The 16,041-nt window shown below is 34.7% G+C and overlaps 3 protein-coding genes across 3 annotated transcripts; 1 reads left to right on the top strand and 2 right to left on the bottom strand.

Annotated features, from left to right (window-relative positions):
- The first annotated feature begins 5,276 nt into the window (after positions 1-5,276).
- Positions 5,277-6,767, top strand: LOC147551060 (uncharacterized). The gene is made up of 3 exons (XM_086668517.1): positions 5,277-5,541; positions 5,746-6,148; positions 6,368-6,767. The coding sequence occupies exons 1-3, from the start codon at positions 5,277-5,279 to the stop codon at positions 6,765-6,767; spliced, it is 1,068 nt and encodes a 355-aa protein (XP_086524643.1).
- Positions 6,768-8,664: 1,897 nt separating this feature from the next.
- On the bottom strand, positions 8,665-10,221 carry LOC147551059 (uncharacterized). The gene is made up of 3 exons (XM_086672126.1): positions 10,173-10,221; positions 9,546-9,987; positions 8,665-9,345 (listed from the first exon to the last, which is right to left on the bottom strand). The coding sequence occupies exons 1-3, from the start codon at positions 10,206-10,208 to the stop codon at positions 9,068-9,070; spliced, it is 756 nt and encodes a 251-aa protein (XP_086528252.1). The 5' UTR covers positions 10,209-10,221; the 3' UTR covers positions 8,665-9,067.
- Positions 10,222-12,492: 2,271 nt separating this feature from the next.
- LOC147551058 (F-box protein At1g20360-like) lies at positions 12,493-14,713 on the bottom strand. Its single transcript, XM_086672008.1, has 2 exons — positions 14,369-14,713; positions 12,493-13,921 (listed from the first exon to the last, which is right to left on the bottom strand). Exons 1-2 carry the CDS (start codon positions 14,427-14,429, stop codon positions 12,963-12,965), a joined length of 1,020 nt encoding a protein of 339 aa, XP_086528134.1. The 5' UTR covers positions 14,430-14,713; the 3' UTR covers positions 12,493-12,962.
- Between the last annotated feature and the right edge of the window lie 1,328 nt (positions 14,714-16,041).

Below are 16,041 nucleotides of genomic sequence, written 5' to 3'. Positions count from 1 at the left end.
ATGGTATGCAAGTCGGGACTACAAAAAGAAGATTGAGTTATTAAAAGCGCTTACAGAAGGTGTATATACATGAGGTTTATTTGGAGACTAAAGCAGAAAAAAAAGGCCAGCTCTTTGGGGAAAGCGACATAGTTTTCGAAGTGTGAAGAGTTGGTCAATTTTGTTTGACAGTTTTAATTTGTAAATTGTTATAGGAAAATAAAAACCTCCACCTCACCTCTCTCTCTGCCACCTCATGTATTCTCCACCTCATCGTCTTCACCGGCGAAGGTCGCCGGCCGGCCAATTTCCGGCCGACGACCTTCAAACATAAAAAAAAAAAAAAAAAAAAAAAAATCCTCTCTCCACTCTGTAAAAAAAAGTAACTTTTTTTTTCTTCTCCTCTCTCTCTAGATCAGGTCTAGAGAGAGAGTGGAGACTCCATTAAAGGTCCGGGCAGACCTTCAATGGGTCTGTTCAGACCTCCAATGGAGGTCTGCGAACAGACCTTTAATGGAGTCTCCACTCCCTATAGATCTTATCTAGAGAGAGAGAGGAGAAGAAAAAAAATGTAACTTTTTTTAGAGAGAGAGAGGGAAAAAAATTTATTTTTTCTTTATGTTTGAAGTTCGCCGGCCGGAAATTGGCTGGTCGGCGACCTTCGCCGGTGAAGACGATGAGGTGGCGAATATATGAAGTGTAGAAGTTAGAAAATATTCCCCATAAAATATGTATCCCCGGAAAATTTTCAAAATTTTGCATATTCTCTTTAAAATTTCACATTCCGAAAACTATTTTGGTTTCCCCAAAGCGTTGGCAAAAAAAAATCGTAACTTTTGTTTTTGTACATAGAGATATGTATGAACCATTTGTTTATTTTCTTTTTCGGACTAGTTTCTTTTATCGGGGAGAGGTTGGACCTAATCTACCGGTGGGCAAAATTTTGGATCCAAATCCAAAAACTATTTTGGTGATATAAATTTTATTTCAGAAACAAATCAACAATTATAGACCATGTTACTTTTAGGTGCTGTTTGTTTTTTTATTTTTTCAGATCTGAAATCTGAATTGGAACTCAATTCAGATTTCAGATGTTTGTTTTTGAATTTAAGAAAATCTGAAAATTTGTCTGAATTTGACCAAGGTCTGAATTGGCTGAAAAAACCCTCAAATATTTCAGACTTCAAAACAAGTCTGAAAAAGTGGAATAGTTTCTGAAATATGTCAATGACATTTCTGCCCCTTCATTTTAGAATTTTTTTTTCTCAACCCACCAAAGCCACCACCCACAGACGACGCCACCATCCACCATCGGCAAACCCACCACCACCACCGAACAAAGCTCATCATCACCACCACCACCACCGAACAAAGCTCATCATCACCACCACCACCACCACCACCACCACCACCACCACCACCACAAACCACAATACATCACCACCATCAGCCGAACCACCTCAGACTACATTACCACCACCAACCAAACCACCTCAGGGACACCACCACTAACCGAACCACCTTAGAGTACACCACCACCAACCGAACCACCACCTCCCAGACAACCACCACAATCACATAATAGACCATCAATCGGAGAAGTAGACTCGAGTAAGATGTAAGAGATTTTGTTTAGGTTATATGTTTGCAGAGAGAGAGAGAGAGTAAAGCTTCCACAATCCAAAACAGAGCTTCCCATATAACTCGAATTGCTTAGGTTAGGGAAAAAGAAAAATATCAAGTATCAAATCTCAAAAGGTATTACCAACATATAATCCAAATCGGAGAAGATATGTTATCTTCATATTTGGCTGGCTGTTGAAGTTATTGTTTAGCTCTTGGTCTTGAAAACGATTGAGTGAGAGAGAAGGAGAACGATTGAGTGAGAGAGGAGACAGGAATTAGGGTTAGAACGATTGAGTGAGAGAGGAGGCAGGAATTAGGGTTAGAACGAGTGAGAGAGGAGGCAGGAATTAAGGTTTCCTTAGGAGGCAGGAATTAGGGTTATCTGGAGAAAGGAATTGAGGTTTTATGTTAAGAAATAGGGTTTTGAGCTTAGGTTCTGTTTGTTTAAGATATGAGATAAGGGTATTAATGTCAAAGTACAAGTTCAGACATAATGATTCAGATACGGAAAACAAACATTCTAACTTGTGAAACAATTAAGCCAATTCAGATTCAGCCAAATTCGGTTCAGCTAATTCAGATTCAGCTAATTCAGATTCAGACATTTAAAAAAAACAAACAGCACCTTAGACATTTCAAAAAAGTCATTGTCTATATTGCTTGTTATGTTTAATATTTGAGTTAATTGCTATATGGCCCCCTACTTTGTGACCAGCTTCCTTTATGGCCCCCTTTTTTTCGTAAATTCAAATATGGCCCCCTATTTTCAAGTAAATGTCCTAATTGTCCTTCCTATTTATAATTTTTCAAAATAAAATTAAATACATTCCACCTCATTTCCACCTCACCTCTATCTCTCCACCTCACATGTCTCTCCACCTCACCTCTCTCTCTCTCTCCACCTTTCTTTCTCTCTTTCCACTTTTCTTTCTCTCTCTCTCCACTTTTCTTTCTCTCTCTCTCTCTCTTTCAACCTCTCCCTCTTTGTCTTCCCCAGCAAGGTCGCCGGCCGGAAAATTTTCCGGCCGGCGACCTTAAAAAAAAAACTCTCATCTCTCTCTCTCTCAAAAGATTCCGGCGAAGGGGTTACCCTTCGCCGGAATCTGTTGAACCAGACCTAAAGGTCTGTTCCGAGCAGACCTTCAGATCTGAAGGTCTGGTTCAACAGATTCCGGCGAAGGGTAACCCCTTCGCCGGAATCTTTTGAGAGAGAGAGAGATGAGAGTTCTTTTTTTTTTTTTTAAGGTCGTCGACCGGAAAATTTTCCGGCCGGCGACATTGCCGGAGATGACAGAGAGAAGAGAGTTTTTTTTATTTTTTAAGGTCGCCGGCCGGAAAATTTTCCGGCCGGCGAACTTAATCGGAGAAGACAAAGTGAGGTGGAGAGAGAGGGAGGTTAGGTGGAGAGAGGGGTGAGGTGGAGAGAGATAGAGAGAGAGAGGTGAGGTGGAGAGAGAGAGAGAGATGAGGTGGAGAGAGAGAGAGAGAGGTGAGGTGGAAATAAATATGTTTTTAATATTTTATTTAGAAATTAGGAAGGGTATTTACGCCATTTACATAAAAATAGGGGGCCATATTTGAATTTACGAAAAAAAGGAGGCCATAAAGGAAGCTGGTCACAAAGTAGGGGGCCATATAGGAATTAACTCTTAATATTTTGATGAAAATAGCATTTCAAAAAATTTATTTAACACCCAAGAGCATCTCTGATGCAACACTCCCTATTAAAATATCTAGTATGTACAAAAAAGAAATTGGATCTCTAAAATAATGTGAAGATAGTTTGATAGAGATGTCTCTAACCAAGAGGACACTCTAAACAAGTATAGTTATTTCTTGACATGTCTCTAATTATATAACTCATTATTTACGTCAATCTAGTTATGTATAATATTTTGACGAAAATAGTTATTTTTAATATTATTTAACACTTCAGAGATGTCACTAACCAAGATACACTAAAAAATATGAATTTTTGGGTGTATGGCCCAAAAAATAGGCCCTAATAGGACTTTTAGTCCTCTCTAATCCCATAAAGGGTATAAAAACCCAAAATAATATTAGAAATAGATATCTAATCCTTTTGGTTCAATCTAGAGAGCAATCACAAATCCCTAGAATAATTATAATTTATTAATACCCAGACTAACCTTTCTTAAATATCTAAACAGTTATAAGATCAAAATCCGTTAAGATATTTTCCATTTTTATCTCACTATTTCTCTCTCCAATCACGTTTTATATTAAGCAATCGTGATCTTATCATAATAAGCAAGTTTTGTAACTGAAATAAAAAAAGTTTATAATCATCGTTTCACTCTCTCTCCTTTCATCTGTTTCGAACGTAAATCCTCCATTAAACTACATTAAAACAAAATCATTTTGAGTTGCAGCAAGCATAATCACCATTCTTAAACAGGTAAAACATTCATATGATTATAACTTTCTTTGAATTTGTTTTAGTTTATGAAGATGTTGATTTACAATCTACATCTTCCATTAATGCAAAGTAATTGTTAAAATTTCATTAGAGCTAATCAAAGTCAGGTAAACAATCTTCTATTTATTGTTTAGGATTCATATGGTTATGAATCTATGGTTTTTCTTTCTCTCTCTAAGGATCTATTGAATGATAGCTGGTTTGATGAAGTAACTATTCATTACTCAATCTTACTTGACTTTTTAATACAGAAAGATTCAATCCTCTAAAGATATGTAGATTAAGCTTAATGAGATTGTACTTTTTGTACAGATCCGGTTTTCAATCCTTCTGGAGATTTGAATCGTGTTTTTACCGTACGGATCATCGTAACAGAATTATAAGTTCCTGTACTTTATCATAAAGTATCATAGTTTATTCTAAATCAGGCAAACATTAAAAGCTCAATGATTTTGACTTTGTGAACTCCATTTCATAACTTTCTAATAAATTATACATGCTTTATTAGAATGTTAATGAATGTTTTATTATGAATAATAAATTACATGTTCGCAATGCAACATTATGTATACTTTATTATAAATCAGATTTCGTTTCTTTAACATAATTTATTCACAAAATTGTTATTCATAATGATTGATTCATAATAAATTATATATACTTTATTTTAATGTACGATTAATTTATCATTCTTCAATATAATTTATGCTAAATTTATTTGTATTTACATTATTTCCACATGTTATCACAGATGGATTCCCAGACAGAATCAACAAATCAAATTAAGCAAATCAAATTGAAATCAGATGGTTGGGACAAGATATTTACAGAAGTAAGACAGCTATTTCCCGGTGGTGCCAAAGCATTTCGATATGCTCTTAGGCAATATAGTATTAACACAGGACATGATTTCAAATTCTTGAAAAATGATACAAAGCGTGTTACTGCTGTGTGTCCTGTGGAAGATTGCAAATGGAGAGTGCATGGTTCGGCACCATTAAAATGCGAATCGATGTTCATTTTGAAAGATCTGGAAATGAAACATGACTGTGCTGATTTCATTAAGAAGATCAAAAAACCCAAAATCAACAGTTCTTTTGTTGGTAAACTTATTCTTGATGATGTAACGAGAAGTCCAGATCGTTCCACTAAAAGTTTGAAGAATGATTTCTTGAAAAACTACGGCGTTCAACTTCCATATTACTACACTTATGAGGGGAAGAAAGTTGCAATGAACGAAGCATTTGGCCAGGAAGGAGATTCATATGCAAAACTTAAATGGTATGTTGATGCCTTTTCACGGACAAATCCAAACAGCATAGTCCAATTAGAAATCGACGAAGTTAGTCGTCGATTTCAAAGAATTTTTATAGCACCACATGCTTGTATGGCTGGCTTCAAATATTGTAGACCTGTTATATACGTTGATGGAACCTTTTGCAAAACTCGTTTCAACGGTTGCATTTTAGCTGCTGTTGCAAAGGATGGAAACAATGGTTAGTCCCCAAACTTTGTTCAATTTATAATAATATATGTCTTCAGTTTGTATACTTTAATGTCATTATTCATAATTTTAATATTCCCTCCATAATTTAGAACAAAATTTATAAAAACAATATACATTACTTATGTTGTAGGTGTATTTTTTTAATGTTTGATTACAGTATTAAGGATTTATCTAACATATTTCGTAATTCCAGGTCTGTTTCCCTTTGCTTATGCTGTTGTTGATGCAGAGAACGACATTAATTGGGAATGGTTTTTAGGTCATTTACGCAATGCTGTGGATATGGAGAAGACATATACTTTTATTTCAGACCGTCACAACAGTATTATCAACGGTGTTAAGAAAATTTTCCCTACAGCAAACCATTCTTTTTGTGTTTGGCATCTGAGGAACAACCTCAATTTAAGACTCGCTAATGGAGCTCGAAAATCTAAGTTCTTTCAATCTTTGATATTCAAGGCAGCCAGAGCTATTCCCGAGACTGAGTATAATAACACCATTAACCAGATGATACAGATGGGTGGTTCCAAAGTTGCTGCAGTTTTTCAATCCTTAGACCCTGCATCATGGGCAGATTCGTTCTTTCCCGGTCCAAGGTTTGATCAATATAACTATCCAAAAATAACTTGCTACAAATCACAAATGTTTCTTTTTAAAGTTTTCATATTTGAGGATTTTGAAATCATACCGTATCTGACATTATGTATAATGTCAGATACAGCATCGAATTTTTGGACAATGTAATTGTAATGTAAACACTTTATTCCATTCTTTAGATCATGATATAACTATATTATTGTGTTTTGTTCAATCAGGTACACAGCAATAACTTCTCAACTATCGGAGTCCTTTAATAATCAAATCAGATATGCTCGAGTACTACCTATTACAGCAATGTTGGATGCAATACGTACCCATATAATGAACAAGATGAACGTAGCACGTGATTTGTCCAAGAAGTGGACAACGTTCTTGTGTCCAACCATCACTGAACTTTTGAAATCTAAACATGATAGTGCAGCTACTTGGAATTATGCACAGGCTGCACCACTCATATTTGAGGTTTATTCTGATCCATCACATTGTGTTGATCTTCTAAATCTTACTTGTACATGTAGAAGGTGGCAGGTAGATTGGGTTCCTTGTGAGCACGCTATGTTGTGCATAAAAACTTTGGCTGACGATCAACAAGATTGTTTCTATGATCCTATATAGACAACCGAGTCTTATGTTAAGACTTACCAGGAACATATAATGCCAATCCCAAATTATGATGAGCCTCATTCATTTGATGAAGAATCAAAAACACTTCCTCCGTTGATTCGTCGTAGACCGGGTAGGCCAAGAACAGTACGGATCGAGAGCTCAGGGAACAATCCCAGGAAATTGAGGATATGTGGTAGGTGTAAGCAACCTTCCTACCACAATCGCTCCACATGTAGGGTTAATATTTGATGTTATTTCTTCAGTTACAGTATAAACAATGTATCTCCGGTTCTTATTAATGTCTGACAAATTGGAAAATTTCATTGTTTATGATAAATGTGTAATTTTTTGTTCCAACTGTCCCCTAAATTCACTTTACAGTATTCATAATTTATTAGAGATTGGTCCTGATTTATCATACACACTATAATTTTTTTATTAAATTATAATAATTTATGGTACATGATGAATTTTTCCGAAGTAATCATACTGAGTTTTTATCAGTACACTATATAAATTGATTTATCTTTATTATCACTAACATAAATTACTATAATTTAAATCACAAACCAAACATTTATAAAATATAACCATAGAGAGAATATGTCATTAAGCTGATTTTGTGTTCAAATACTGCTTGATATTACTTTCATCAAAAATTCTAGACCTTCCAAAACAATTAAAACTACACAGTTATAAATTCTTTCTCCACTGATCTTTCGTTTCATTCAGAAGCTCGTACGTAACTTGCGCCCTCTTCCGTTGTGCTAAATCCGTCCAATCATCACTAAGAAATTCTTGTTGTACTCCCCATTTGAAATGTTTCATGAATAACAACTCCATATGTAGCATTATAAAGGGACCACAATCCGCACTGTACATCATTTATAAATTAATGAAAAATTACCCACCATGAAGTATGTATCATTGTTATTCTAGCTGTGTAATAGTAATATGTAAAAAAATATAACAAGGTTGTTACTTACATCTCTCCTTGTTGATGATCATACGGCGTCTTCAACTCCTTACATTTCTTTTTAAATTCAGGACTAACATATTGTATTTCATGAAGCACATCAAGTATCTCATGCGCATACTTCATAGCATTTTCTTCGCAAACTTTACGTAGTTTGGTGTCGAAGAACAACGAGTTGTAGTGTGTCCATGTTTGATCATAATAATCAAAAACAAGCAACGTCCAATGGATACCCCTACTAACATCTGTAATCATCGCATGACACATGGGTGCAACTAAATACGACAGCAGCCCTCTATCAACCTCATTTAAAATCCGATCTTTGAATAATGCGTTTATGTTTGCTTTGGTTGCCTTGCATTTTATCATTGTCTGTACAAAGTCCATTAAAGATTTTAGGATAAAGTTTGCATTGTATTATATAAAGTTTAAATTAAACATTAAACCATATGATATATTTAATTTAAATCTTAAATAATTTACAGTATATAATCTAAAAGTTATGGTCTGAACATAAAAGTATACATAAATCTGCACTTATATGTTTACTGTTTGAGTGCAGCAATCATGTTGTTGGTTAAATCATGAATACTTTATCACACATTATGCCTTTTAGAACAGATACTTATTATAATTTATTGTAAATTATGTATACTTTATAAGTTTAAATGCAATAATACATTATAAATTATCTGAACACTTACCCATAACTCTGCTCCAAGAATGAATACTTGTCCAGCTCCAACCATTACTTCAGAAAATAAATGTTTTGCCCACCAATTTATAATCTGAACATCTGTCTCGCAATTCATCATTAGTAGGTCCAACTGTCTCCCTCTGATCTCACTCATGATTTGATTTGTCCAAACAAGTGTTCTGCATGAGTGTTATTGTTAGTCAATATAGAAATATTTCCTGAAACTCATAAATATAATATTTGATAAAGCTCACAAAATGTCAGTTACAAACACAATACTAATACTTCAACAACATAAACATTGTTCACAAAATATAACATATTTAATATCTATTAAGCCAATTACGTGTTTTTTCCTTCTTTGCTAAACTCTTCCAACAACCCCTTTTCATCATCTTGAACTTGTTTCCATACTTTGCTCTTCTTCCAGTTGCACAGTTTCTCATCCTCATCTAATGATGGTTTCTTCCCCTTAGTATCTTCCACAGTTTCGACATTAACAACCTCCTTTTTCGACATTGCAGCATGCTTCTTAGTAACCTTACCTTCCATTAATTTTGGATCTGCCTTTTCAGTATGCTTTCTTGTCCTAGGGGCTTCCTTCACTCTCTTGATAAGAGAATTTTGCTTAGGTGTTTAAACAGCCTCATCTTGTTTCGATCCTACTCCTTTTGATGCTTTCGACTTTGTCCTTGGCTTCTTGACTGTCTTTGGTGAAGGCTCTACAACATCATCATCTTTGTCTAGTTGTACATCTTTTCCTTTGTAAGATTTTGCAATTTCTGCTATACCAGCAAAGTCACTTGGCTCATTATCATCAATACCAAGGTCAAATGTTGGTGTGCTACTATAAACTCTGTCTTCCACCGCTTGATACTTGACGATTGCCGTGCATGGTACATTTTCATCAACTTCTGTGCAAAATAAAAACATAATTTCAGATAAATTATGCATATTTATACAATTGGAGTGAAACAAATTAACTAAATAAATCATAATGTATATTAAAGTATCCATAATTTACAATATATATAAATAACAGTTGTAAATTACGCATACTTTATATAATGTAATACCAAAATTGCTAATAAATTCAAAAGTGAAATTGTCTCACCAAAGTTGTTGCCACCATCATTGTTATTCTCACTATCCTGTTGATTATTACCATCATCAACAACATCTTGCTCAACATCTCTATCTTCTTCTTTTTCACTATTTTCATACCCACCTTCCATTCCATCTCCTTTACCTACATCTTTATCTTCCACATTACTTTCAAGACCAAAATTACTTCCATCATTTCCATCATTACCTTGATCTTCAGATTCCTCCACATTAACTTTTTCCTTCAACTTAAGTTGATCCTTCAACTGAGCTATTTCTTTTCTCAACAGCTCTATTTCAACATCTTTAGACTTCATTCCACTCTTTAGAGATTCAATCATCTCTAGCATATCAATTTTTTGATCATAGGTTAATTCAATATCAACCTTTTCAGTAAATTTGAGCAAACCATGCTCTTCTTCATTATCTTCTTCTTCAACACTAACAATTACCTGCATTTTAACATTAATCATCATCCCAAAATTTCATGGCAATATTAGTAAATTACTTAAAATTTTCTGTAAATAACATATATTTCATGACTTCTTCCGACACGTATAGTATTCATTTAGCAGTGTTGAATATAAATTATATATACTTTATGCTAAATTATGAAATATTGTCATAGTAATTATACCTGATCTTCTTCAAGTCCGGCAATATCGATCTCCATTCCATTACTAAAAGCATCAACTGACCACCTCAAGAACCTTGGATATTTTTTTGCATTTAAAGGATTCTTAGGATAAAGTGATGTGTGCATGCATATCCAGAACTATAAAAAAAAATGTAAAATTTCCACGTTACAAAACTATCATGAACATACTTTTATGTAAAGTATAGTATCTCTAAATAAATTCTAACAGAGATCATGTAAAGTATGCATACTTACAGGTAAAAGTAACAGACAACCAGATGCTTTGGTTGGTTCTTCAGCATGTTTGTCAATGGTTTCCATCATGTAAGAGTGTATGGCTCTTGGCCATGACACCCTATTGATAGCCCTTCTCGACATTATGTTCTTATAAATGCTTGGAAGAACAGTGAAACCAGCTAAAGTTGCAAACAGGAAGTTGGCTGCTAACAACATGATTAAAAGACTCACAAATTCGATTGCTAGTTCATGGTTTCTAATGCATCTCTGTAGTGCCATTGCAACATAAGCACTTGAAATCCCCTTGTTTTTGTTACTTGACTTTTTTATAGGTTCTTCAAAATATTTCATTAGAAAGGAACACTTGAAGGGATCTTGTTCATGAAACTTTGGGAAAGCATCGTATTCTGCACCCTCCATTGGCATACCAAGCAATAGGGATACATCTTCTGGTTTAAACTCTAACTCAACCCCACCAATAACGAAGTTCTTGGTCGATTTTTTGTATCGACATAGAATATCTAGAATTGCACTTATTGGATGAGTATTATAGTTTTCCCTAAGGATGAAACCCTCTGCCATGGAATCAAAAAGCTTTGAGAAAGGTGTATTGCCAATCTCTTCCTTCATCTCTTCTGTCATGTACTGACGGTGGCTTGTAATCAATTCGATTGGTTTACTCAAGCTGTATCTGAAAGGATTGACAGTCTTCCCCTCTGGTATTATCTTCTTTTCACCCACTATGTCAACAGTACGACAATTGTTCTCTTTTTCCTTCCCTTTCTTTGTAGTTGAGCTTGCTCCAACCTTTTACATAAATTTGAAACATTTATATATAAGATTATCAATCTTTCATGTAAATTATCTATACTTTACTATAAATTAACATAATGGATTGAAATTATTAAGAATTTCTCATAAATCATACCTCTTTGACAGAAAGTGTTTTATTTTTCGACTTTTTAACAGCATCACCTTCTAAATTGGATGAGATTTCTTTGTTTTTGGATTTCTTTGCAGGAACTACTTCTTCCTCTGCTACTTTCCTTTTTAATGGACTTCTTCTGAGAGGTGTAGAATCCTTGGTAGCTTTAGGTGTCACTTTTGTCTTCGGTGCCATTGAATTATCCTGCACCCGAAATTAAAATGTTCTCATTATTATAGAACCCTAGAATCACAATTTACAGTAAATTTCATGAAATTTATACATGATAAAATGAAGATTAGTAAAATCATGAAAGCAAACAACTTGAAATCATACCAAAAACCCTTAAAAACTCACCAAAATTGGGCAAAAAACATAACTAACCCTAGCCCCCAAAAATCAAAGAATCAAAAATTTAATGGCAGATATGAAAACGATTCTTCATTATGATATAACAGTATGTGTAATTTATAACACACATCACAATTTTTAAGTTGTATTACTAAGCCTACAACTTCAAAAATAGGATCAGAACGTAAATAAACCCTAACAATCGAACCAAAAATCTTACCATAACGATGCAACTAACTTCTTTATGATGAAAATCTAACATGCAAAACCGGATTTATAATGGTTTTCACCTGACAGTAACGATGGTTCAAAAAACAAACGACGGAACTAAACGATGAGGGATTTCATCAGTACCTTTTCACCTGAACCGGAAATCTCAACCGAAATGTTAAAAGATTAAGAAGGTTGATGAAACAGCAAGCTTCTTGGCTTTCGATGATGGCGATTCAGTGGTTGATTTAGGGTTTTTCACCGTTTCGTTTTAGGTAAAAACCCTGATTTACCTAAAACGTTAAAAGAAGAGAGAGAAAGTTGGGTAGGTAAAAAAACGAAATTCCCTATTAATAACCCATAAATTACGGATTCTTTCCGTTACAAAATCTCGACGTTTTGGCAACAATCTGATTTCCGTCTTTATGGCTTAGGGGACACAAAAGTAAATCTTATAGGATTTATAAGGTTTTTTTGTCCATAGAGTAAAAGGACTAAATATCCATGTTTCACCAAGATTGGACCCTAAACCTTTTTTGATTTTTTTTTTTGGTCTATATCCCCACGGACCCAAAAAATATCTCCAGCCAAAACTCAGACCTCCCAAATAACCAAGAGTTTCGTACCAAGACCATGATTTCAAGTATCTATGGCCACAATAAATACCCCTCAAACTTAAATAAGTGAGAACCAATACTTAGGCAACTCTACAAGTTCAATTGTACAAGGAAAGGATTCTCAAACTGGTAAGGATAAATAAACTAGTTACATTAAAACTGAGCACTTATAAAACATAATAAGTATTATTTTCTTACCATAAATACTTGCTCAGATCTCACACAAGTTATCTAATCAAGCTTGGTTGCTGCCATGAACCAACCTCAACTAGAGTGCTTATATAAGGAAAACACAGTTCACCCATCGTAGCACATAAAGGTCCTGAAACACCGGTTTGGATATTGTGTTCTTGCCAATAAAATTTCCATGGATCCTGCTTGTAGGCTGTTTGGACGGCCAAAACCAGTCTCTCACCATCGAAAAACATGGGTTGAATATAAACTCTACACTCAGTCTCCATTTTTTTTTATCACATCCCTTCTCTTTATTTTCCATATCTTGTTTTCATAATCATGGAGTATCCAAACTACTATTTCATTTTTCCGGTTAACTGCTACAAGATTAACTTCATCTTCTATAACTCCAAGCCAAACACATCCCCACCAATCCCTGAAAATACTAGTTACCATTTGAGACACACTCTTTGGTATTTCAATCATCCTAATCTCTTCCTTAACTGCATTAAATGCAATAAGATCCCCCTTTTTAGTTAACCAGTGTATAATCCCTCTAAAGCAAACAGGAGTACATTCTAAACATACCGACTCACTATTCAAGCCATTACCGTAGCTTATCATCGTAGTCTTCGCGGCATCTCTCCAACGCCCAATCTCTGGAGAGAAAATCTTGAATTGGAGAGCTATATTTGTCTGTACCAAGCAAACCACATTGTATTGGATATAGTCATACGGGGAGGAGGAAGTTGGCCCAAAGGCTAACCCAAATACCCGACGCCATCCTAGGCGGACCTTGTCAGGAAAGGGAATAAGCTGTTTTTTCTTTGTTAAAGGGTTGTATATGCACAATTTTGATAGGCTGGTAGGGTGGTTTGGAAGAACAAGTAAAAGAAGGCCATGACAACCTTGTGTAGTGACTACACATCTATTCTCAAGCTCTTTAGGTAAGCCAAGAGAAATGATGGTTTTACTTAGGATAGAGGGTGAAGAGGGATCAAAAGATAGTCGAGTGATACGTCCATTATCTGTCTCGGGGGTAAAAAAACTAGGAGCATCTCGAAAGGTTTGGAGACTAGTATGTTTATTTACAAAGGAAGGATCAGAGATCAAGGAGTACCATCTTTTGTTGACGATTTTTAGCTGAGCTAGAGTTTTTGCAGGCAGTCTTGTTAGGATTTCACCAAGGAGATTGTCGTCAAGTTTGTCCACGACCGTCATTGTCATACAATAACCTGCACACACACAGATAAACTTAAGAGACCATCTCCTTTTTCAAAACAATTATATTAATTTCATAACCAGATAGTACTTGGTCAAATAGAGAGTAGAATCTTCAAGGTAATAAAGAGGACTAGGAACTAATCAGACATAAGTAACCATTATATATCTAATTAAAATTTTAAAAACCAACAAGGCGTTTGTTTTTTGACTTATTAAGTTTGGCCACTAATTATGAGTGATCTATTTTGCCAAAATTCTTAGATATTACTAAAATTGAGGATGACCATTGGCTTGTGGAAGATGATGATTGTGAAATTATACAAACCGAAAAAAAAGATTGAGTTTTTAAGATTTCTACAACAATAACCAACTATACCCACAAATCAATTTCTACAAATAGAAAAAAAGATTAAGTTTTTCAGATAGCAAAAGAGAGAGGGAGAGAGAGATGAATGTACCTAGTTTGCTTTTGACGCTCCTAATGATTGGAGAACTACTAGCCTTGCGTTTCAAGGTCATTCTGCCGCCGGTAGAAGACTGATCCTGATCTCCGATATGATGGTGTTAATCTGAAGATGACGGCCCCAAGCACAGGGGAAACCAGAGAGAAAATAGAAAGGGTGTAAGCGGATTTCTTATTTATACATAAGAGATGCCCTCAAATCCCCAATACTTTCTCAAACAAAGGAGTCGCCTAGAGACGCACCTTTTTTTTTTTTTTTTTTTTTTTTTTTTTTTTAGAAACCGACTATGGTCTACCTTAATCATTACTGCAAGACAGTAATACATCCTCAAAATTTGATAAGCACGATTTTATGTACTCCCTCCGTCCCAAATTAAGAGTCCACTATTCCTTTTTTGGATGTCCCAAATTAAGAGTCTCATTCCTAATATATCATATAAAATGCCTTACTTTTCCATGAATACCCTTTCTTTGATATCTTTAATATATAGTGCATTAATTAAGTTAATTAAGATATTTGACATTTTCCAATACAAAAGTTGGTTTTTCTCTATAGTCTTTCAATTACTTCAAGAAAAGTTAATTACTTCAAGAAAAGTTACATGTATTTCTAGAATGGAAATTGTAATCCTTAAATTACTTCAAGAAAAGTTGTCAAATAAATAAGGGTAAACTTGGAAGAAGAAAAAATATGAAAATAAGTTGGATTACCGATATGGGACTCTTAATTTGGGACGGAGGGAGTATGATTTTTTAGCAATTTAAGCTTGACTAAGTCATAGTAGTTAGGGTTATAGAAGATACTTGGTGATTTTATGTATGATTTTATGAATGAATATCCGTTGGGTCTAGTAATTTTAGACAAAATTCAATTAATTTTATTTAGTTATTTTGTGTAATAATTTTTTTAGAGTTGTGTATAGAATGGAGGAGAGATTCGGTTATACTTGATTTTTGGTGTTGGTGTTGGTTAGCAATTTAGGACACAATTTTAGTTACTTTTATTTAGTTATTTTTGTCTAATAGTTGTCTTTAGCAAAACTAAAGTTGCATATAGTAGCATCCATAATAAAGGGACCTAAAGTCCAACGGCGCAGAGTCTAAAACTCGACAAACGTATTATTATCATTACAATAACGGTGGATTCCACCTCTTCTGGAAATCGACCTGGGACCTCCCGATCACTTTTTGAGTTTATGTAGAAAAGAAAGGGTTAGACTATTTTTTTGCCTTTGTTTTGAAAAGAAAAATAAATATTTGTGTTTTAACTCAAACATTTACTTGATTATATCCCCTAATCTTAACCTCCCTTTTCCTCTCATTCTCTCTCTGCTCTCTCTCCCCTACTGCTCTCACTGACTCTTTCTTTCTTTCTTGCATTCTCACTGACTCAATCTCTCTATACTCACACACACACACAGTTGCGGCGAAGATAAATGTTCCCTTTGCCGAAACCAGACCTCGAGGAGGTTTTCATGATTGGTCGACCACGAAATATTTCATGGCCGACCAACGATGACAACAAAATCTGAAACCCTACTCAAGCTCTAGGGTTCCTGGAATAACGAGACAGAGAGACAACAAGACAGAGAAGCAGCTAGAGAGGGATTTACAGAGCAAGCGAGAGATCTAGAGAGAAATAAAGACCTACAACGACAGAAAAAAAAA

Source organism: Eschscholzia californica, unplaced genomic scaffold, assembly GCF_041429995.1.
Source record: "Eschscholzia californica isolate CP2 unplaced genomic scaffold, dmEscCali1.0.p SCAF_3, whole genome shotgun sequence".
NCBI lineage: Eukaryota > Viridiplantae > Streptophyta > Magnoliopsida > Ranunculales > Papaveraceae > Eschscholzia > Eschscholzia californica.
The sequence above is the reverse complement of the archived record's forward strand: the minus strand, read 5'-3'. Positions and strand labels throughout refer to the sequence as shown.